This window comes from Mastacembelus armatus, chromosome 24, assembly GCF_900324485.2.
Source record: "Mastacembelus armatus chromosome 24, fMasArm1.2, whole genome shotgun sequence".
NCBI classification, from domain to species: domain Eukaryota; kingdom Metazoa; phylum Chordata; class Actinopteri; order Synbranchiformes; family Mastacembelidae; genus Mastacembelus; species Mastacembelus armatus.
Window position 1 is genome coordinate 6,971,203 of NC_046656.1, and position 22,761 is coordinate 6,993,963.

At 42.6% G+C, this 22,761-nt stretch overlaps 3 protein-coding genes across 10 annotated transcripts in view; 2 read left to right on the top strand and 1 right to left on the bottom strand.

Annotated features, from left to right (window-relative positions):
* Window positions 1-529: 529 nt before the first annotated feature.
* Window positions 530-9,315, top strand: hnrnpub (heterogeneous nuclear ribonucleoprotein Ub). Its single transcript, XM_026318427.1, has 14 exons — window positions 530-974; window positions 2,285-2,399; window positions 4,480-4,559; window positions 4,688-4,827; window positions 5,033-5,132; window positions 5,764-5,876; window positions 6,093-6,356; window positions 6,509-6,628; window positions 6,759-6,887; window positions 6,986-7,154; window positions 7,262-7,543; window positions 7,658-7,929; window positions 8,233-8,370; window positions 8,579-9,315. Exons 1-14 carry the CDS (start codon window positions 530-532, stop codon window positions 8,627-8,629), a joined length of 2,418 nt encoding a protein of 805 aa, XP_026174212.1. The 3' UTR covers window positions 8,630-9,315.
* Window positions 9,316-12,097: 2,782 nt separating this feature from the next.
* On the bottom strand, window positions 12,098-14,120 carry lft1 (lefty1). The gene is given in 5 exon segments (XM_026319103.1): window positions 12,098-12,422; window positions 12,776-13,015; window positions 13,203-13,449; window positions 13,680-14,045; window positions 14,048-14,120. Coding segments are annotated over 5 exon segments (1,251 nt in total).
* A 6,076-nt stretch (window positions 14,121-20,196) lies between these two features.
* The window catches only part of cdc42bpab (CDC42 binding protein kinase alpha (DMPK-like) b), a 65,973-nt gene continuing 63,408 nt past the window's right edge, over window positions 20,197-22,761 (top strand). For 7 of the 8 annotated variants that reach the window (XM_026318125.1, XM_026318126.1, XM_026318130.1 and 4 more), the window contains exon 1: window positions 21,467-21,644. In XM_026318125.1, the coding sequence (XP_026173910.1) occupies window positions 21,467-21,644 (178 nt within the window). Of the gene's footprint in view, window positions 21,645-22,761 lie in introns of all 8 variants that reach the window. The other variant, XM_026318132.1, reaches the window with a different exon arrangement.

The window sequence follows — 22,761 nt, forward strand, 5'->3', positions numbered from 1 at the left end:
TTAAATCCCATTTTCTTTTGGAAGACATTACCTTTACAAAATGTGCCCTACATTGTCACCTCCCCCGTAGACGCCAGTTATTGCCTAATACTGTAAACTACGCTATGACATACGGTAATTGTTTTAATAATTGCCTTATAGAAAGTATTGAAGTATTTTCTGAACTTGTAGCTTGTTTATTTTTAAATAAAGATAAGTAATATAATGCGTGTCATAATGGGTGAGGGTGTTTTCCTCCACATTTTGTCCCATTGTTTGCACTACAATAGTTTCGTTTTGTTGTGTTGACAGATGGTGGGCGGGATATAAAACCAAGCTGCGCTGCTCGCTGGGTAATTACGGTAGGGGAGCGTCGTCCTCCCCCTTCCCCGCAGGCTCGGCAGCTCTTTTACCGGGGAAAGGTTGGTCGGACAGCGGGTGCCATTTGGCGCAGTTTTGAGTTACATCCGTTAACAAAGGGCGTCCCGTAATTTATTTATCGTCGTATTTGTGAATATTTGTTAATACAGTTTGTCGCCAAACATTCACAATGAGCTCAATCAACGTGAAAAAGCTGAAAGTTAACGAGCTGAAGGACGAGCTGAAAAAGCGTAATCTTTCTGACAAGGGGCTGAAGGCCGAGCTGATGGACCGCCTGCAGGCCGCGCTGGATGAGGAGGCCCTTGCCGGAGTCTCCCCGATTGAACCAGAAGCTGCGGTCGATGAGGGTTTTGCTCAGGCCGCCGAGCAAGAGTGTATGGGAGAGGAAGAAGAGGGCGAAGGCCCGATAGAGGAAAGCATGGAGGCCAACGAGGAGGAGGAAGAGGAGCCGCAGAATGGGGGCGACGGTGGTGATGCCGTTGCCGAGGACGAAGAGATGGGTGAGGGGGAAGAGGAAGAGGACGACGACATGGACCCCATGCTAAAGGGAGATGTGGACGACATGGAGAAAATAGACGCGGAGGATGGCGAGCCCGGGGACCAGGCTGCCGAGGGTGAGTCGACCGAATTGGTTATGGAAATGTGGCTGGCTGGATGCACTGTGGCTGGGTGTCGGTTTTTTGCTATAGCAGTAATGCGGCCGCGGGAGGGAGCTGGAGGGGAAAGACGCTTCAATAACGAGATAAAGACGGCGTCCATGTCGAGCTATCTAGCTAGCAGCGTTAGCCTCAGACCGAAACCGTAACGCTGCCGTGGTTAACTAACGGTGACCATTTGTGTCGGTAGGGCCGTCGGTAAACGCTAGATGTTCACTGCTACTTCACAGATGAGTGTCCTGAGCTACACAGGGAGAAACCAGATCCCAGACCAGCTTAGTCAGCCCTTCGCGTGTTAGCTTGCTAGCTGACGCCGTGTTCTTTGTGTTGGTGCAGAGCTAACTAGCTGGTCGTCCGCTTGGCTCAGTCACTGGTCCCAGATTCAGGTCTGGATACCAGACTGGGTGCTAGGATGGAGGTGCGTAACGAGAAGCACTAACAAACGTAATGACCGCTACAAAAACGGAAAAAACAACACGTTTGACTAACGCTAAGGTTACAGTAGCCGCTGTTAGTTGCACTGAGCTCACAGGAGACAATTGGACGGTTTCTAAAGAAATGGAAATAAAGATCAGGTTTGTCCACACGGGGTGGATTGTGTCTTACTGTACAGGTCCAAGTGTATTTGAGTTCAGAAGGTCCAGGGAACACCTGAACTAGCTAAGCCAAAGCTGTGCTCTGCTTGTCGAGCCAACACGTGGTTATTTTGTTCGTGGTTTGCCTATAAAGAGTCACTTTGCTGTTGATCACATAGAAAATAAGGATTGACAGAGACTATCTACTGCAGAGTAAGACTGGGCGGGTGGGAGGGGCTTATAATACAGGTGTAGGTAGGTTCCCCCATGTCCTTGCATGATGCATTTGTCCCAGACAGCAGTACATTTATCCTCTTAATGAAATATACTGATATTTGTATCTTACTGAAAACAGTATATTCTCAGCCCTTCACTGTAGGGTTAATATCCCTTTTTACTTTGCAGAGACTTGTTTTTCCAGCCCCAGCAAACACTGTTCACAATGTTTATTTGGACCAGCTTATATTGTAATTACTATCTGGTCATTAGAGCTGTTACAGTTTATGGAGTATGATTGTATTGTTTAAGTGTAATCATGAGGTGTTGCCTCTTAATTATCTTAATATTTCTGATTATGGTCGACACAGTGTCACTAATGAACAGGCTTTGTGGGCCAGAACCCCACTGCCAGTCCAGCCTCTTGCTCACACAAAAAGGAGCACCTCATTCTATATCTTTGTTCTATTTTCAAAGGAGATGCGGACAAAGACACGAATGCTGATCAGAAGAATAAGAAGGGTGTTAAGAGACGCCGGGAGGAACATGGAAGGGGCTACTTTGAATTTATTGAAGAGAACAAATACAGCTGGTAAGGATGGGACAGAGCAAAAATGGCCTTCAGCATCCCTGAAGCGCCATCCATAGCTTTGTTGAATTGTATTGGCTTTAAGTGCCAATGCACATATAACTAGCAAGAGGAAAACCCTCATTTTTAAGTATATACTATTTACTAATAACCTTACTTTCACACATGTTTTGAGGGTCATCTCTGACTATTTAAAGAGCCTTACCATTTACCTTTGTACAGTGCCCACTCATATTGTGTCTTTAATTGACTGCATTCTGTAGCAGAAGTGCATCTATCAAGTCTCTATGAATTTTCACATCTGTTCCTCATGCCACTTATTGTTTTGGAAAGCCCGTTGTGTCTTCAGGGTGAATCGAGGCTACTCAAAGAGAACCCAGAGGAAAGTAGCAGATGTACATTTTTGAATGGAGGGTGGGTGGGGAGGAATAGCTGAGAGGTGTGGGAGGAGGGGTCCACTGCTGCAGGATAGCACACAGGGATGTAGTAAAATTCCCAAAATGTTTGGAACGTCCAGAAGATCTTGCTATTGACGGTCCATCGTTTTGCCTCGCAATGGTCTTTTTTTTATTTTTTTTTTTACCGTTTTGTTTTTTTTTTTGTTTTGTTTTTAAAAATTATTTTTGTTTTTGTTTTTTGTTTCACTGGTTGTAAGATGTCAAAATGCTATTTCTGTCTCATGTATCATGTCTTGCGTGTGTGTGATCATGTTGGAAGGGTGGATGTATTGTATCTGAAAGCTCCTTTTCTATCCCTTCGCAGGTGACATCATGCATGGTGTGCATGGATGTTTTTGAGTGTGTGTGCATACATGTAACTACTTCTTAGTGTTTTGTTTTCATTGCGCTGTTGACATACTAAAGATCAGCGGGCAGAAACATTTTTGAAGTTTGGACATAGTCTGGGACGCCTCACAAATATTCAGAACAGAATTAATGAAACAAAATTGTATTGCTTTTTCTTCAAAACACTTTTCTCCCTGTCCTGAAGTTTTTTTTTTTGTTTGTTTGTTTTTCCCAGGGTTTATTTATTTTCAATTAAAAGTCGGCTTTATCTTCTCTCCCACTACATTTTTGTTCCCCACAACAAGGTTGTACACTTTAAATGTAGCCTACCTTGTGTGTAACCATTTGCCACTAGGCATCCACAGACTCAGAGTGGCAGCCAGTGTGGGACCTGCTGATTGGCAACACTGGCCATATGCTTCATCTTAGACGTTATGTTCTCCAGAGCCAGCATGAATTTCCACCATAGCAGCTATTTATACAGTGGAAAAATATGATGACAGAGTTCTCTGGAATTGGCTGCTTTAGATTATGGGAGTCGGGGACATTCAACCCCAGAGAGTTGATAGTAATTCCAAATTTACTCTCAGGGATTAGTGACGTTTATCTTATGCCTTAATGAGTTTACTCCACTGGGCAGAAATCATAGATTTGACTGGAACAGTTCTTAAGCTGTATTTGAAATGCTGACTTACTCTTTTTCCCCTTTTTATTTTCTTTCCCTCCCAACATTTGTTAAACCTTCCATAAGACTCATGAACCAAATCTGAAGCTACAGAGTTGGTAAGTTGCTGTAGCTCTGAGTACATTGTGATTTCAGTCGGCGACGCAGGCTGGCAGCTCATGCTGCATAGTGGCACGGAAGAGTGAATAGTCGTGACCTTCTCATTTAGAGTTCCACACGTGGATAGTTAAATATAACTACACCCGCTATTGCTGGGACTCAGTATTCCTGGAGACCAAACACACACTTCTCTGAATGGGAGGGCTTTGATTCCCCCACTTTAACCAATGAATAGCCTTGGATGCTACAGCAAGCGGAGGTGCTTTCTTTTTGTTTATCTTTCACATTTTAGATTTCGCTGGATACTGCAAGGTAAGTGTTGTCTGCTAAGGTCTACAATACAGCTGACTATCCAAAAATTTCGAAGCTCGTCTGCCCATTTTACTTGTTACATTTTGTATTCCCATAGTCTCTTTCCACTCCCTTTCTCCAGTATTTTTCAGGAAGTGGTACCCAAGGCTATATTTTCACTGCAGTCGCATCCTCTCATTGACTCACTGGTGTCTCTTTTCAGGGCTTCATTTAAGTCTCCTGTGCCACCCTTGGAGGAGGAAGATGAGGAGTTTGATGACACAAAAGTCTGCCTGGATACCTGTAAGTTTAGCAGTTCAATTCTTAGAAATATTTGACTTAAGACTTTTATGACTGTTAACATTGAGCACACTCTTTACTTTTTCTTTGCATGGATACAAATGACTGAGTGTTAAATGTTTTGTCTCTAGACAACTGCGACCTGCATTTTAAGGTGTCGCGGGACCGTTACAGCGCGTCATCTCTCACAATGGAGAGTTTTGCTTACCTGTGGTCTGGAGGCAAGGCCACGTATGGTGTGAACAGTGGCAAGGCCTGCTTTGAGTTGAAGGTACTATAACAGCACTGATGCATTCGGTGCTTGAAATAATTCACCTTTTCCTACTTTGCCTCACCCCTCTTTACACCCTACAACGTTTATAGGCTTATGTCAGAATTTAAGGTGTTAAGCTGTAGATGCTAAAATGAATACACCCTTTGAACTAGTAGGAATGAATGCTTCATATTTTGGCTTGTGGTTTGTATTACATCAACAGATTACAGAGAAAATTCCTGTAAAGCACATTTCCAGCAAGAACTTGGAGATCCATGATGTGCAAGTCGGCTGGTCCCTGGCTACTGGCACACTGCTCCTAGGTCAGTATCTGCACTTTCAGTCCCGCTTTGTGGCGTTTAGTTTCGGCAAAATGAAGTGTTGTGGTCAACAGCAATTTTCAGTTTACCCTGGAAACAATTAATTCATTGTCAGGGTTTGTGCTTGGTCGCATGAGGTAGTGAAAAGACAGTTGTAGTCTGTCCTGGTCTTTACTGGCCAGTGCCACAATTCATTATGATTTGTGATGATTTGTACATGCCAAATAATGCAAGGTTCAAGATACTGTGCTGCATTTTTAATAGTGTGCATTGCATTAATTAGGTGTCTGCAATAAAATGCACCTTCTATCAATAAAACAGAGAAAACACTGGAGTTTAGTCATTTACATGATGGATTGGAATATTAAAATGATAATAAGACAATGATTCTGTGAAAAACATGTTGTCCAAAAAAGCCCCCTCTAGTGGTTTGTAAGCAGCATGACATGCACATATAAAATGGCTCCATCTCCATCTGCATGATGGTAATGGTGGCTGTCCAAGTGTCAACACTAATGATGAACACGCCAGTTATAGGCTGCCACTCACTGAAACTTGATGTTGTAATAAATATCAAACCATGTCTTTGATCTTACACAATATATGTCTAATGTATTATCCTGTTACTGTTCAGGTGAGGAGGAGCACTCTTACGCCTACTCTGGTAAAGGCAAGAAGACCACAAACTGTGTGACCGAGGACTTTGGAGAAACATATGAGGAGAATGATGTCATCTGCTGCCTTATTGTAAGACATAACCCTGATCATATGCTATGATAATTGTCAGTTTGTTTACAATAGCGAAACCAAAGTAAGATAAATGTAAGTGCCTTAAAGAGATATTCTGTGTGAAATGTAATTTCTTGATTTAATGTATACCAGAAATGGAAGAAATCTCATGTAATACTGGAATTAATGTCTTTAATTGCACAAACAACTTTCCATTGTGCTTTCTTAAATTAGGACTTTGGGGGTGACGAGGTGGTGTTGTCATTCTCCAAGAATGGTGGGGAGCCGGCGGTTGCTTTTAGAGTTAGCAAGGACACACTGAACGGCCAGGCTCTTTTCCCCCACGTCATCTGTCACAACTGTGCTGTCGAATTCAACTTTGGACAGATGGAGACTCCATATTTCCCTCAGCCCGAGGGTTACACCTTTCTGCAGCAGATCCCTGTCAGCGAGCGAGTCCGAGGGCTCAAGGGGCCACAGACAAAGGCAGACTGTGAGGTAAGCATGCTATGGGTGTAGATATTCTTTTAGTCACACAATACAAATATATTTTCACATGGATATTAACTGTAATCATGTTTTTGCCTGTAAGACTTTCATCCTGATGTTTTTTTTTTTTGTTTTTTTTTTTTGCCTTTTATGCTGCATAGATCATAGTGATGGTGGGTCTACCAGGCTCAGGGAAGACTACGTGGGTGAAGAACCATGTCCAGGAGAACCCAGGGAAATACTACATCCTGGGCAGTGACACCATTGTTGACAAGATGATGGTTAGTGCTGACAACAGCTATGTGGCAGCCTGAGCAAATCCTGCCATGCTATATGTGTTACAGTATCCATACTTTTAAAACAATCAAACAAACTTTCATCTAAATATTTCATCCAATCTCCTTTATATAGATCAACAGCCTGAAACGGCAGTCAAAAGACATTACAAAACTGACTGCCATTTCCCAGCGAGCACCACTCTTTTTGGGAAAGTTCATTGAGATTGCTGCCCGCAAGAAACGGAACTACATCCTGGATCATGTAAGCTGTTTGTGGGGAATCTAAACCCTGTACCTTGTACATCTACAGATGTGACTTTAAAATCACAGGCCTAATGGCGTGTGCTTTCCTGTGCCCAGACTAACCTGTCTGCCCCGGGCCAGAAGAGGAAGATGTGTTTGTTTGCCGGATTCCAGCGTAAGGCTGTGGTGGTCTGCCCTTCTGACGATGACTATAAGCAGAGAGTCCAGAAGAAGGTCGAGAGTGATGGCAAGGAAGTGCCTGAGCATGCGGTCCTCAAAATGAAAGGTTTAAAAATATATTTGGACCTACAACCCTTCAAATGATTTTCCCTACAAACATGTTTATCTTTTTGAACCTTTGATCATGTTCTGGTTGCTTGCTCTCTGTTACAGGCTTCTATTCTCTGCCTGAGGAGGGAGAGAGCTTCAATGAGGTCATCTATGCAGAGATGTCAAAGGAGGAAGCTGCCAAGTTGCTGGAACAGTACAAGGAGGAAAGCAAGACTGCTCTGCCTGCTGAAAAGAAACCCAACCAGGGTAGCACAACCCCGAAAAGAGGTGGTGGACAGCGCGGCGGTGGCCGGGGAGGAAAGAACCAGTTTGGCCGTGGTGGTGGGCCTGGGCAGAGGGGTGGAGGCCGTGGAGGCTTCCAGAACAGAGGCAACTTTAGAGGAGGTAGGTTTGATATAAAGGTACTGCCATTTTTGAAAATTCACCATTGTTCAATATGTTATATCTAAGCAGGTGAAAATGCATCCATCCCACATGTACTCTTTGATTTGTCTGCAGCTCCTGGCCCTCGTGGTGGTTTCAACCGTCCGCCTCGTGGCTTCATGCCTCCCCCAGCCTTCAGAGGAGGATTCCCCAACCGTGGAAACTTCAACAGAGGTGGTGGCCCTATTCCCAGCCTAGGTGGGTCCCCCAGGGGTGGACCAATGAGGGGTAACATGGGACCCAGAGGAGGACCCATGAATAGAGGTGGCCCAATGAACAGAGGGAACATGAACAGAGGAGGTGGAGCCAACATGAATCGCGGTGGAAACAGGGGACATCCCAGCCAGGTGGGTGTGCTAAATTACACGTGATGTACATCAGTCTTCTGTTGGCATAGGCTTAAAGACGTTTGCATCTGGTACAACTTCGGGTCTGTCTGTGTTACACAAATAAACCGTGGTGGAGACGTATTCACGGAGTTTTAATGTTTTGTTGCTTTGCCTTTCTTTTACATATGGATCATAAACTTAACTGCTCACACATGACCCTAAGCCTACACACGTTTGTAGCTAAGTGATGCCATCTGAAATCTTTTATTATATATCCTACAAGTTCTCATTCAGTGCAGTCTTGGGTTTCTACCTTTACAGTATCAACAGAGAGGTGGTAACCGTGGCAACTTTGGCAACAAGAATAGCAACTTTGCTAACAACAGGAACAGCGGCAACTTTGGCAACAGAAACGGCATGGACAAGGCTCAAGCCTTCAACCAGAGCTGGCAGCAAGGGGTCAGTATTTCTGCAGTGGAGACATTCTCCTTTTGCTTATCATACTGACGGCTGTAAAACATGTTTGACAAAACATATTGAGTATACTGACTAGAGTCTGCTGTTATTGGTACAGAGAGCCTTGTTGGATCAGTGTTGGGGAAAGTGTCTTTTGTCAGCAGTAAAGTGAAGTAAACACATTAAATCCTGTCTCTTGTGTCCCATGCAGTTCTGGAACCAGAAGCCGTGGAGCCAGCAGTATCAGCCTGGGTATTACTGAGACTTGTTCTAAGGGACTGGTGGCCGATGCTGAGACCCACCACTAGCCACGGAACATCCTTGGACCCAGCTGTTCAAGTTTTGGTTTCTTTTGTTTGTTTTTGTTTTTTCTTAAAACCCACTTTTAATCATTTAAAACCCACGAACTGACAACCAAGACTAAAATGATATGGAGCAACAACATTCCACATCAGAGGAGACCAGACAACCTGAGTGTAACTCAAGGTTTATATATGTCTGTATACTCAGCATGGGTTCAGTCACACTTAATCTTCTTTTTTTCTTTTTTTTTCTTTTTTTGTTGTTGTTGTATATTTCATTATCTTTCACCACTTTTAAATGATGTGCTTTTAAGAAAAAAAAAATCTCATCTGTAATATCAGGAACCAGAACATTTTGCCAGGCTGGCAGATGTTAATGATTTTCCTCCCCCTTCAGAATTGTGCATTTTATCTGTGCTGTGATTTTTGTTTTGCTTTTTTTTTTTTTATTGCAATTGTAAATATTTGTTTTTGCATAGTTTGTATGAGAGGTTTAAGAAATGGAAGTGATTGAGTCCACTGTCAAACAGGTGAACTGAAGCAGCAGGTCAATTACAGCAACTTTTTGTCTTTTGTTCCCACAATCAAACCTGTAACCTAAACTTCATAGACCTACAATAAACAACTTGTTGGCTTTTTTACATTCTTCCTGTCTTATGACTTTTGATTCACTTCAAAGGTGTGTAACAGACCTTTGAAAGGGCGGTGGCCTAGTTTGCTATTTCAAACAATAAGGACATCAGCCCCACTACAAGCCTCAGTTTTCACCTCATTAGTCCAAGTGTCCGTCATCTCTAGCCTTTTTGCTGTTTTAATGAATGTTTTGAGAAAGTACTTTGGCCAAGCCATTTTAAGGATCAAAGTAAGCCATTTTTAGTACTACATTAAGCCTTCAGTTCTTTTACTTAAATCTTTCTAATTTATATTCTTAACATTAGGGCACTGACTATGCTTGTTTCTCAGGAGACAGTGTGGTTCTTAGATTTGTCAACGGTTCCTTTAGTACAGGAGTCTTCTGGAAAAACAGCTAGCATTGATCAGTTAATTACCCACCACAACTACTATAGCATTTAACTCCCTTTTTTTTAGATATATATGTTTTTTTTGTTTTTTTTTCACGCAACAATTTTTATGTTTAACTAATTCCCAGTGTTTCTAGTTTGGCACAGAAGTGGTTGGAAGCAGCCGAGGTTGCTCATCTTCACCAGCAAACCCAAAGGGCTACACAATGTCGCAGCACATCCACACAACCAACCAGTTCATGAAAACCTTTCCACCTGATGACAGTGAAGGGCGAGTGTAACTTTTCCCCACCAACAGTTAAGCCATTAGTACGCAGATTCAAAGCACTCCAGAGTTGATGTTGGTGACTGTGTGGCCCGGCAATAATGGCAGCTCCTCGTTCAACTGACTCATATTGTCTTTCAATACTGGAATAACATCAGATCTAGAAAACCAACCGTTACAGTGGATCGAACTCCAGTAGTGTGAATCCAATGTTTTTTTTTATTTTTTTCCTGCTCATGTTATAATTTAATACACATGTAAATACTTCACTATTTCAGCCATGCACGAATGTTCATTAATAAACTGAGTAATAACTGTATTGTGATTAAGGAAGTGTTAGTTTGCCCGAGTACTGCTGTGTGATGTTGATCTATTTATATGTCTGGAGAGTTTGTGCCCTCCTGTTTTATTGTCCTGGATACACACATCTAGCAAAATGCAAGCTTTGACTTTAGAGAATAACCTATAAAACAACAGACACTATATTTTTATCACTTTACGTTGCAGGTTGTATATCAGGTCTTTTATTATTAAACCAACAGTACAAAAATTTTGAGACTTTTTGAGGTTTGTTGTCTTTTCTATCTGACAGTTTTTGATATTTGTGTTAAAGAATTTGCGATTGTATTTTCTTTTTTAATTTGTCTCAACTCTATTAAAGTCAAGAATCTGGTGTAGAGTGACTGGTTTGTTACAGCGCCTGAAAGAACGACTCACCCAGTTTGTGACCAAATACCTGCAAAGCTAATGACATTCCCATCAGCCTCCTCTGCACTCCATGTTTACAGCTAATTAGCAAGTGTTAGCATGCTAATACTGAGCCAACATGGTGAAGATTATATCTGCTAAACACTGTCATTGTGAGTATGTTTGCATGGCCTGAAGCTTGGACCTCCTTCACATTCATCTTAAGTCCCTTGTGTGGTCCATCAGTTTTGGAGGATGACCAGCTGAGTCAGCTGTACTGCAGGAGATGTTAGGTTTTGATGGAGTTGATTGTAATGTTTCTTTGTCTTCACTGTGAATACTGAATGATGATACTGAAGCCCCAGAAGTTGGACCAGGGGCATTTATGCTACAGTCAACTCAAACCCTTTGAATCAGCTAATTATGAGACCTTTAGAAATAATTGGCTGCACCTTTGATGATTTAGGTGTGACCCTATGATGATGCTGTTACTACTGTTTCTGCTTTGTTTTAATGTAGGAAAATATATCGCAATGAATGTTTGTATCAAAAGGCTGATTTTTTTACTTGTCTTTACAGCACCACTGTTTCTTCCTTCCTCATGCCTCCTGGTGCTGCTGGAGGTGCATGATGGGAATCCACTTCCCTTCCAGACAGACAGCTGCTTGTCCCTGGCAGGGCAACATGTTTACCTCCATCAGCAGCATATTAATGAATGACAAGACCCCCGCCCCACCCCCTCAGACAGTAAACAGCACATTAGGCATTGGCCCTGATTACCCACGTTTGGCCCGGTCTAAGCCTGATGTAAACACACGAAGAGCCCATTCTTGCTTAATGTGGAGAGACATCATGTTTCTCTGTATGTGGCCGTATAGCTCCATCCCACTGTAAATAAAGCATTACAAGGAGGTTGGAGCATCATTGTCAATGACTGTGTGACCTCAGTGTAACAAGTGTTATAAGTCATTAGGCAAATTGTTTGCTCTGCCCTACAATTTCCTATAAGTGTAAATAAAGAGGTGAAAGGGAAGGCAGGCAGCTGCATGTGACTGCATGTCAATGTGTTCATGAATGTGAAAAGGGCTGGGCAGACATTCTTGAGAGCAGGGAACAGGAAGACCAGAAACTTTTAAGTGAAACATAATATTTTATTTTTCAAACATAAACTCATCCATATTATGTACAGAATTTGAATGATTTCTGCAGATTTGACACAACTCATACAAATTCAAATAAAACAAAAAACGTTATAAAAATTTACAAAATATATAAAAGTGCTTGTGGAAGGAGATTAATTTCAATGGCAACAAGACTGACCCATTAAATGTCAATTTAAATAGAAAGTACTAATGTGTTGTGTAAAAGCATTAAATATATGAACACAATAATCTTCCTATAAAACTTCCCAGAAGTCTGTACATATAGGAATAATATAGCTGTTTTCCATGACCTCATACTATGGAGACATTATCCATTGTGCATGCACATCTTTCTACAATCATATTGGGGAATTCAGCCACTTCTATCTCAGTATAGTCCCCCTTCTTCACCAGGTACATGATGGGTAGTGGGGCACTCTCAGACACTGTACACCTCCGCTCCCCATAGCCGTAGTTGCGCTTGGGCTGCTTGCAGCCTCCGGTGCACCTGAAGGCCTGGTAACCTGCCGGCTCAATGATCCAGTACTGTGTCCAGGTGAGGGCGCGGAAGTTGATGAAGTACTGCTCTCTGCAGCAGGTGTCTTTGTTTTGGCTGACATCACAGTCACCACGGGAGCTGAGGAAGAAATTATAAGGGAGGTTAGATGACCGTTGTTGACATGTTCCAGTTAAGGAGGCCTGGATGCCCAAGAAAGGCTGTAACCTCTTGGGTACACCCACGCTCTATCTATCTATCTATCTATCTATCTATCTATCTATCTATCTATCTATCTATCTATCTATGGCATGGCATATATATCTGCTGCTACATTTCTCCACACTATGATAATTACCAATCTTAAGCCCCTCTGCCACACTACTACAGCTCTACTAATGAATGCAGATGCTGGCAGGTGAAAACAAGAAGAGGATACAGGCTAATTGTCACACTGATACAATATCCTGTATATCAAAAGCTCGCGCCCTTACCCGTACTCTTCGAGGCTGAGTGTGTAGAGGATGAGCTCGGGCTTTCCCAAGGTGTTGTCAGTCTGCTCCTGGGTGGTAAAGCGGACACTCTTGGCCACCTCTGCCGCGTAGTTGCCAGGTCTCTCGCCCTCGATCCACACCTCCAGGTGCATAGGTGTCTTCTGCTGCGTCTTAGACCAATAGTGCACCGCCTGGGTCACATCAAAGCTCTTCCAGCCGGTCTCGTGAATGGGGATCAACCTGTGAACATAAAAGATAAGGATAATTAGTTAAAAAGATTAAACTTATATCTCCTGGAGAATAATGTAAGTAAATGATGATTAAGTTAACCCGCTGAGCCCATATTAATGTTGCTTCTGAATTGCCCCAAACTCTTTACCTATTGCCTTTACTCCTTAGAAGCAAGCATGCGTAAATGAGCCCTTACCGTGAATCCACCAGCGATGTCCGGTTGGATCCGTTGGGCAGTACCTCCACCCAGTAGATGCTGACCCGGGCATTGTTGACGGGCCGGTGGTTCTTCCTTTCCATCGCAAAGCGTTTGTGATAGTAAGCCCGCTGGTAGAGCTTCAGCTCTGCCATGGTCACCTCACTGTTATCCGGGATCCTCGCCTCCATGTCGAAAACCATCCGATGCCGAGTGGTGTCAGAGTAAACATACTCCCCAGAAATATCTAAAACACAAAGTACTGTAAGAATATTTGTCGTTTCTTCCCTGTGGCTTAAAACAACTGTTTTCTAAATGCAGTCTGGTGCGTAAAACCGTTTTTGCCCATTGCCGCAATCACGCACGGGAAAAAAATATGTACTTCAGCTTTTTCGGCTATTTTGGATAAACTATTTTATATGGATTCTTTAAAAAAATACGATGCTATATGAATTTCAAAATGTGAACGGTCTTTACCTGCGTTGCCAGGGATTCCCCTCAGGATTCCAGCCAGACTGGGCAGCGATCTGCGTCTCCTGCTGTGGTGCATCTTCAGCATGGACAAATACTTATTTCTAATGTTTGCCGGAATAACCAGGTTCTCCAAATCCCTTTTATGGATGTTTGGAATTTCATCTAAGCCCAGTTTGTTCAGCAGCGCATCCTTCATATCCTGATGCGTAAAGGCCTTGGCGAGACCGAAGAGAGCGGTGCACAGAAAACAAGCGCGGAAGAAATCCATGAGGTAAAAACTTTAGTGTGATAAACAGCAGCACAGTAGCACGAGTCACCCAGAGATGGACATCCCTCTGTCACCCCTCTGGCCCCTTATATTGTTGCGGGCCTCCCAGTCGTTCGCACTTTGTCGATGGGGGCAGGGACCCTTATCAGAACAAAGGTGCGACAATACAGCCCCATCCTAAACAGGATATCTAAGTGACCATACTTCAAACAGCCAACGATTAGACTCGAGCACCATCCGTATTGTGAAGGTGTAATTTCACCACAGTTCCTCTAAAACAATGCTTGATGTCGGTGGCAACAGGGTAATTTAGATTCATCCTGACTGGGGGTTCATTTTGAAGAGGATTTTAAAAGATCACACAAGTCATACATACAAAAAAAATATTTTAGAAAATCAGTGAAAATGTGAATTTAAAATAAATAACATCATCAAACCTATAAATGACTACAAGGATCACAACGACAACTGATGTGACTCATGAGCAGCCATAGCTCCTGGTCATTTCATTCAGTCAAACAAATTGCAGTGTTTCCCTTGCCTTGTCTTCTCCAGAAATCAAACTGTTCTCTCTGCTGCTACACATGTGTGCCAGACAGACAGCTCTTGACCCTCGTGAACCTGAAGTGCCCCCTCTTCAGTAGCACCGTTGTCTGCACACAGACCCCACACACCCTGATGTGTACATTCCACTGGACGATGTCAGACCGGGGCAGTCTGGCAACAGTCTGTCACACAGAGGGCTTAGTTCTGTCTTGATGGCTGGAAAGTAATTTTGTCCAGCAATGGTAGATGCTCAGGGCTAAGACCAACAGGTCACCCAGTCTATTCACTTTGGTACAAGTGCATAACAAGGGGTCCAGGAGGAAGTAGCACAGAGCCTCGAGGGCAGAAGGGGAACCTGAGGATTAGATGTTTATTCCAAACCCTGTCACCCATTCTTGGCCCTCTCCAGCAGATTAAAATTATTAGTCAAACAGACAGTTAATCCGGGGGCTTGGGGGGCAGTGTGGATGTGGATTGGGGCAGGCTCTTCACAGGTTGGTGATTATCTGATTCCATTGCAAGGATTTGCCTTGCCTTTTTTGTCACACAAACATTAGAAGAGGGGTGCTCTCACTGGCTGCCCAGAAGGCCCTGGCTGTGGTTGTGTATTGGACCGTGTTTGCTCAGAGATGTCAGACAGACTGAAGGGGCACACAGGAAGAGCAAATGACAGATGACTGCCAGACCCACTCACTCGCTCCAGCTAGTGCCTGCTGACCAGGTATTATTTAGCTGTGGAGACCTGATACTACATGACCCAGTCCATGATAGTGCAGTCATAGGGTGCAAGTGTTCCACAGCATGAAACTAATGAAAAAACATTTAAAATATCCAAGGACATGTGTGCAAAGGCAAATGTGTGTGTGTGTGTGTATAGAGTTAGGATTACAAGTTATTACAGAGCTATCTAACTACTTGGTTATATTTTGGAATATTTTATGCTATTGCTTTTGCCATTAAACTTGATTAATTACAATTTTACAGTCTTTTTTTTGGAGGTTTTCCAAAGCACCTTTTGCAACAATAAATGATACATGAAATCTGCAATACTATGAGACCATTTTCTGCATCTATACTTGAACCATTTTTCTTATATGTAATTATGTTTATTATGAGAGGAGACATTGTCATTTAAAAAAGTCAATATACTTTACGTATTAGTTTATTTTATTGTTTTTATTATTATTATTATTATGACTGGCAGAGTGTTTATAAATTAAACTGCTAAACAGAGTTTTCATCTTTGAGATTATTTTAAAAAGGGGTAATGCAATTAAAAATCTAACTACATATTTTATAAAATATTATCACAGCATACTAAATATCCACAAAGTGGTACAACACACACCTATCTACACTTGCACACAGTTAAGAAACAACATTAGTGAAATTCCATTTGGATTACGTGGCAGCAGCCTGAATATGATCAGTATAAGTTCATTAATAGAGTCATCTCCTTCAAAGCCCACAGATGAAGTCCAGACTGCTGTGTCAGATTGTCTGATATCAACATCATCAGTTCAGACATGTAAATTCAAAAGATATCAATTGTCCAATGCAGCCAAAGAGCAGTCTCAGTGCTTCTTCTCCACAGATTCACAGATTCATAGGCCTGCTCTACCCTCTCTCCCTGACATTACAAGCCCTAATTTGGGAAATTAAGATGCCCTTTGTGTGACATTTCTCAGTCTTTCTTTCTTCCCATGCCAATCAAAGACAAGTTGCCTAGTTCAAAGCTACATCTGATGCTCCTAGGTGCCATTTCTATTCAATCAAAGGCCAAAAAGCTCCTACAATCAACAACACAGGTGTTAATTAACATCCAACCATTTGCATTCAAAAGCAATCCAATTTATAGGTCATTCCCTTCCATTTGTGAAACATGAAATCCCCTTTGCTTGCAAAAACTGTTGTTTTTAAAAGGCCCCGTTTAGATGCCAGTATGAGACCAATATTACAGCGGCTGCTTCAGGGCGAAGCGCTGGCTGTGGATGTGGGTTTGCACATGTATCACTGCAGCATCTGACTGGGAGCGTCTCCCCGGGAACAAGGCGGAGCTGCAGCCTGCTCCAAGAAGTCAATATTGAACTTATGCTGGAGGTCAGTGCAAATTCCTCATTATTCACATGGCTGCATTGTCACCGACTTCCTGATCTGCTGCTTTATCTTAACATCAAATATTTGGGGTAATGAGCCGCTCTAGTTTGCACTTTAATGGCCCATACAAGCATGTTTTTGTGTGCGACTGCAGAGTCTGGATCGGATCCATCGAGCTGACTGCCAATAATCATCGATCCGTCTGTCAGAAAGGGAACGCGCTAGACCTGTGCAAGGACAATACTATTATTGCTGAATTGCCTCCACTTGTAGACAAAGTACAGGGCAGTCTAATTGCATTTCGAACAGCTAATGAGGGGGTGATCGGCGCAGAGACAGAGGGTTTAGGCAGAAGAGACTTAGCCAAATAGGATCAGACGTGATTAGATAGGACTCACTATAAATATTTCCATGAACTTTTAATTAATCAACATAAGAGGAGAGTTTTAGTGCGCAGGATATTTATTAAAATATCTGACAGTCTGTTATATGATATGATCAGTTCAGTAGAAAGGTTTAAGTAATTAAATCGCTTCAAACTAACTGAAACCCGAAAAACAAATAGAAAACAGACTAGTACTAGAAATGATCTGAATTTCCACAGCTGTGAGGAGGCTTTTTGTCCACCAGAGGTCGCTGTGGTAACAGGTTAAGCAGCTGGGGGCTTTAAAGGGAACAAACAGCTGGTTTTTCAGACTTTGTTCTCTAATTTGCATAGCTTTTAAATAATTTGTTTTTAGTCTGTTGTTCCTTTATTTGTTATGGGGCTTTATTTATTATGTAATTACGCTAAGGCTCCATTGCCGGGCTGTTTGAATTCTATTTCACTATTTCCCTTTGTGTTTTAAAATATTTAATTTTATCTTTAAAAATATATTTTTTTTAAAGAGCAGTTATTATTATTAATTTTAAACTTTTATAGAATTTAATTTGCACTCTTCTGTATTATCGTATTCTTATTTTATTCATATGCTTTTATTTTTATTTGCATTTGCTGTAACAAGTAAATTTTCCATGTGTGGGCTTAAGAAAGTTTTATTTATATAGCACAGCAGCAACTCAATGTGCTTCACTTCAACTTACAAAGAAATTCATCAATACGTTAAAAATCACAAATTAATATTATAAAACCAAATTACACACACACCAGCCATATGCCTCAGAAAATAGAAATGTTTTAAGCTTTCTCTTAAATAAATAAATAGTTGTGCAATGACCTGCATCTTATTTTGGGCATGCACAGCTAGAAAATGACCACTGGTGATTTGAGGGGTCTGACCGGACTACAGTCAGGCGACAGGTCAGATTTATAGTGGGACGCCAAACTATAAAATGCTTTGTAGACCATTAGTAGTATGTTGAAGTTCACTCCCTGTTGTAATGTGAGCCAGTAAGAAGATTTAAGAAAGTTTATCTTATTTTTACAAAATGCTTAAAGTATAGGACTTCCTGCTGTCAGTCAAATGGTCCCCCACTAAAATCCCCACTGCTGATGTGTATAGCATGTTTCATTATTTTGATGTTATCAAAATAGTGTTTGCTGCTCATCTATGGAAATACTGAAGGAAGCACAGATTTCAAAATGTACATTGATTTAAATAGACAACACTGTCATCCCATTCAGCTTTTTGTCAGGTCAAAATGCTGCAAGCTGTATATATACCATTAAACTGTAACCAATAGGCTGATAGACTGGATAATGACTGGTGTGATTAACCATTTAACCCAGAGTGATAAGTATCTCCAAACAATCAGCTATTTTAACAAGTGACAACAGTACACACAGAGTTCTATATTACATGAAATAAAAGTATAACAATAATAAAAGCAAGAGATTAATTTTGACAGATTAAAACTGAGCTGCTCAGTATAATAGATAAAATACCTGTGAATTTTCTCCTTTAATGAGGTGACCTGGTTCAGGATCAGCACCCATTGGAGAGAATCAGAAATGTTGTGAAAGGAAGAGGCAGAGCAAAGACATGTTCTAATCTTAACTAGTGTTGCTATGTTGTTTTATACTGTCATGCATATTATTACCATATTTCCAGACCAGCATAATCAATCATCCCAAGGCGGTTACACATTGTATGATATATTGACTGTTCGTTTGGGTGTTTCTGATGAACAGCCATGCCAAGACAGTATGCTTCAAATTACACTTGGTCACCATCAGAATTCGGTTTATTGGACACATCTTGTATCCTCAGTTGTTTTGTGTGGGCCTGTTTCACCACAGTGTTCCTTTGTGCTTTTCCTCTCAAGAACTGCAACAAGAATTAATTTGAATATTTTCTAAATTATATTATTTCGTGAGGGTCTGTGTGCCTTTCTCTCTCTCTCTCACACACATGCAGCTTGTATCTCTCCCTACCCCCTAAGATCCAGCTGCTCTGTAGGCCATTGATCATTACTACATGTACTTTGAGCAGTGATAAGCACCGCACTTCAAAAGGATGGGACATTTCAAAAGAAGAGATGATGAGTTCAGAGTAACACATTGTGAAATGGCATAAAACTGGTCTTTGGTTATTTTATGTGCTGTGCAATGGTTGGCTAATAGAGCTGGATTATGCTGCTACATATAACATTTCAGCTAATTCTTTTATAATGAGGTACATGGTTACCTTTAAGGCACGGACATTTGTGTTTTCATTCAATATATTATTGTGTTCTTCATGGCTGGCCAAACAGCTAGATGCACGCTTGTTACTTTTACCCAGACAAAAAGTGCAGTGAAGTTACCACGTGCAGGTTGTTTTATTTGCTGGAGACTGCAACATTGAGGCTGTGTCTGATTCCCATGCACTAATCTGTGCAAATAAAAAGTATGACTCATTCATTCATTGCAGGGGCACAGCAGACCTCAGGGTAATCTGAAAGACAGAGACAGAACGTTCCTGGACAAATCGACACATCTAGATGTTGTAGCCCTGCAATGAAGTATACAAACTACAGCATTTGATTATTTTCATGTGACTTACTGCCAGTGACTTGGTCCACACACAGGATGCAGTCACAGGCCTGGTGAGTGTGCATCGTTATCAAAGCTGTAATTTCTGTTGTCATCTATAACTGTGTGATGCAATGTATCAGATGAAGTCACCCCTCAATGTAGACATGTGGACATACAGCACTCTTATAAAGATGTAGTCAGGGTACAATAACCTGCCAGACTTTTAAGCTTATGCAACTGAATTAATGCAACACACAGGAAAACCAGGCCAGGTTGTGGGAATGTGGCCCACGGAGCTCTGAGCTCTAAGCACAGATTGGACTGACGCAGACTCCGAGCTGGGCCATATATCCACAACCTAAATGTTATGCAGCCAGTTAAAGGGACAGTCTGAAGAAACTGACTGACAGGCAGCCTGCAGTTTCCATTCACAATATTGACAGCACCCCCCCCCCCCCTCCGCACAGCAGATGCTATGACGGGCGCCATGATGATGATCCTAGACTTTGCCTGCAGCAGCGACCAGAGATGCCATAACTCCGGAAGATGGGCTGGTAGCTGAATGGGGATCGACGGGTCCACGCTGCGGTACAGCAAATATGGCTGGTTTGAGGATTCCGCGCAGTACGCATGCGTGACCATCTCCATAGTTTTCCTTAAAAAACGACACATGACGAAGTTAAGAACTCGCGGAACGTATCCCGTTGCAGCCAGGACATTATTCATTGAGTGAAAAAGTGGGGATAAGTTGTGTTTTAACTGTGTAGAAGAAGTGTGGCGAGCGGAACACTTATTTGTACCTCATTCATATTTTACGGCCGAGCCCCGCTTCCCATAATCCAGCGCGCCGTTATGGACAGAGCTGTCCACTGGGTGCTCCTGAGTGGGCAGCGTCTCTGGCAGCAGGCAGCCGCTAGTTGACTGCAAAGACGGCGAGAAGAGACCGACCGGCGGGGGAGGCAGGCACAGCAAAGGGAAGGACAGGGGGAGTTTAGGCTGTGTCCCGTATTTGGAATAAGCAAAACTAGACTCCAGCTTTCCTCTTGACGCGAAACGAGCGCCCCTGTAACCTTCAAAAAGGACCTGCGTTTTGACGGCCAACTTACTGGCTGCTGCTCTCGGACTGACCGTCGGTTTAAGAAACTAGAGACGTCTGGTTTGTGGACGAAGAATGGGATTTAAAGAACATATCTGAGTTGTTAAAACAAGGAGGTATTTTCCAGCTGGATGAAAAATAACCATACTGTCAAAAAGGGGCGGAATTTAGTCAAGATTTGCCAACATTGTGCATATTATATGTCAGCGCTTTTAAAGGGTCGATGATGGCATTTAGTTAACGTTAGCTCACGGGCTAGCTGGAGCTAGGCTAGCAGGCTGCTAACTAAGCCTGTGTCGGAGCAGAGGAGGGGCACTGGGGCTTTGTAGCATTGCAGATCTGCCTCTCATTTCTGGCTTGCTGCAAGAATGGAGAAGCCTAAATATCTGCCACAACAACTCAAGCAGATCTGTTGAACTGCAGCGACTCGACTATTTTCAGGTCCACACGCAGGGAAGACCAGCAAACCGCAGGATAACACTGGGATTTCACTAAAAATCAGCCGGCCCGGGCCAGCCAGGGTCTGTGACTGTGACTACTTCTTTCTTATGTGCCCTGTGGGTATTATAAAATGGGGAAGTGCTACACCTCTTACCCATCTCCTAGAAACTGGATCTTGAGGGGGAGACCATGAATAAATTGGTTTTAACGCGGAATTAGTCCCGACTTGGCCTCTACTTAATTTTATTATTTTGGAGAAATATTCAAGGTGAGAGAACTTCTTCACAGGCCCCTCTGGGCTAACCACCAGGCCGAGGAGGTGTTTGCTCATCACCCCCCAACCTCCTCTATCACCACCATCATTACTTTAGAAAGCAACAATAACCATGTCGGGAGAGGTGCGTTTGAAGAAGCTGGAGAAGCTGATCCTGGACGGGCCAGCCCAGTCCACCGGCCAGTGCCTGAGTGTGGAGACGCTGCTGGATATCTTGGTGTGCCTCTACGATGAGTGCAACAGCTCTCCCCTCAGGAGAGAGAAGAATGTCCTGGAGTTCCTGGACTGGGGTAAGCAAGCTTTTATTTCCCTGTTGTTTGGCCTGTGCATCCAGCCTCCCTGTCGTTGTGGTAAGATGATAGGCTGATAATGCTGGTGGTGCAGTGGCCCTCCCTTCCCCATCACATTCCTTTTATAGTAGTAGTGGGACTCAGTTGGCCTGCTCTCTTCTCACTCAAACCCTCCCTAAAACTAAAAGCAAGGGCACTTTATAATCCTCTCATTTAATGTTTTATGTGTTTTGGCAAAGAGCAGAATAGATGACAGCACACTGAAGTTAGAAGGATACACGTTAAACACAAGGCACGTCTTATTACCAGAAACAGAAATGTTATTTACAAAAGGAGGTTTCCAAATGCACAGAAAGACATTTACTATAGCAGAAGATCTCTAACAGGCCCACTCGGAGTTTTGATAGGAAGCCAGGAAATATCTCATAAAGATGTCTCATTCTCTAGGCCACCATTTTTTTTTTTTTTTTTTTTTTTATTGTGAAAAACCAGTTTTACATGAAGTAGATGCCGTTCCCCCTGTGCTCAGTTCAGTTTTCATAGCTGCTTTGCATGGCAGTTCTTTAGAGGCATGTAGGTAAATGCTTGTTGATAACCTACCTGGCTGCGTAGAGAGACATTGTTGTAATGAAAGAAAAGCAGCAGTGTTTTGCCATTATCTGCACCGAGATGAGTCGGATCAATATTTTACCTAGGATTTGACTAGTTTCTAATGAGGACTCTCCTTAGTTTGGGCTAGTAGTTTTATAACTTGCCCACTTTTAAAAGTGAGGTTAGAAAAAACAACACACTGGAGGGAGGAAGACCACACACACACAAACAACTCAAGCATTTGTGCAAGAAGTAGTGTGTGTGTGTGTGTGTGTGTGTTTGTGACACTGGGGGTTTGGTTTGTGCATGAAGCAGGAATGTGAACAACTCACCTTTTTATCTGGTGCAGAGGCCCAGCAAGCTGCCGGAGCATGCCTGGCTGGGCATGCTTGTCTTTTAAAGCCCTTGAAGAAGTGCTGCAACACTTTTGAGGCAGCGCAGGAGCAAAGTACAGCAAGTGATAAGAAACAAAATTATAACGGGGGGAGGCAAGGACACACACACACACACACACACACACACACAC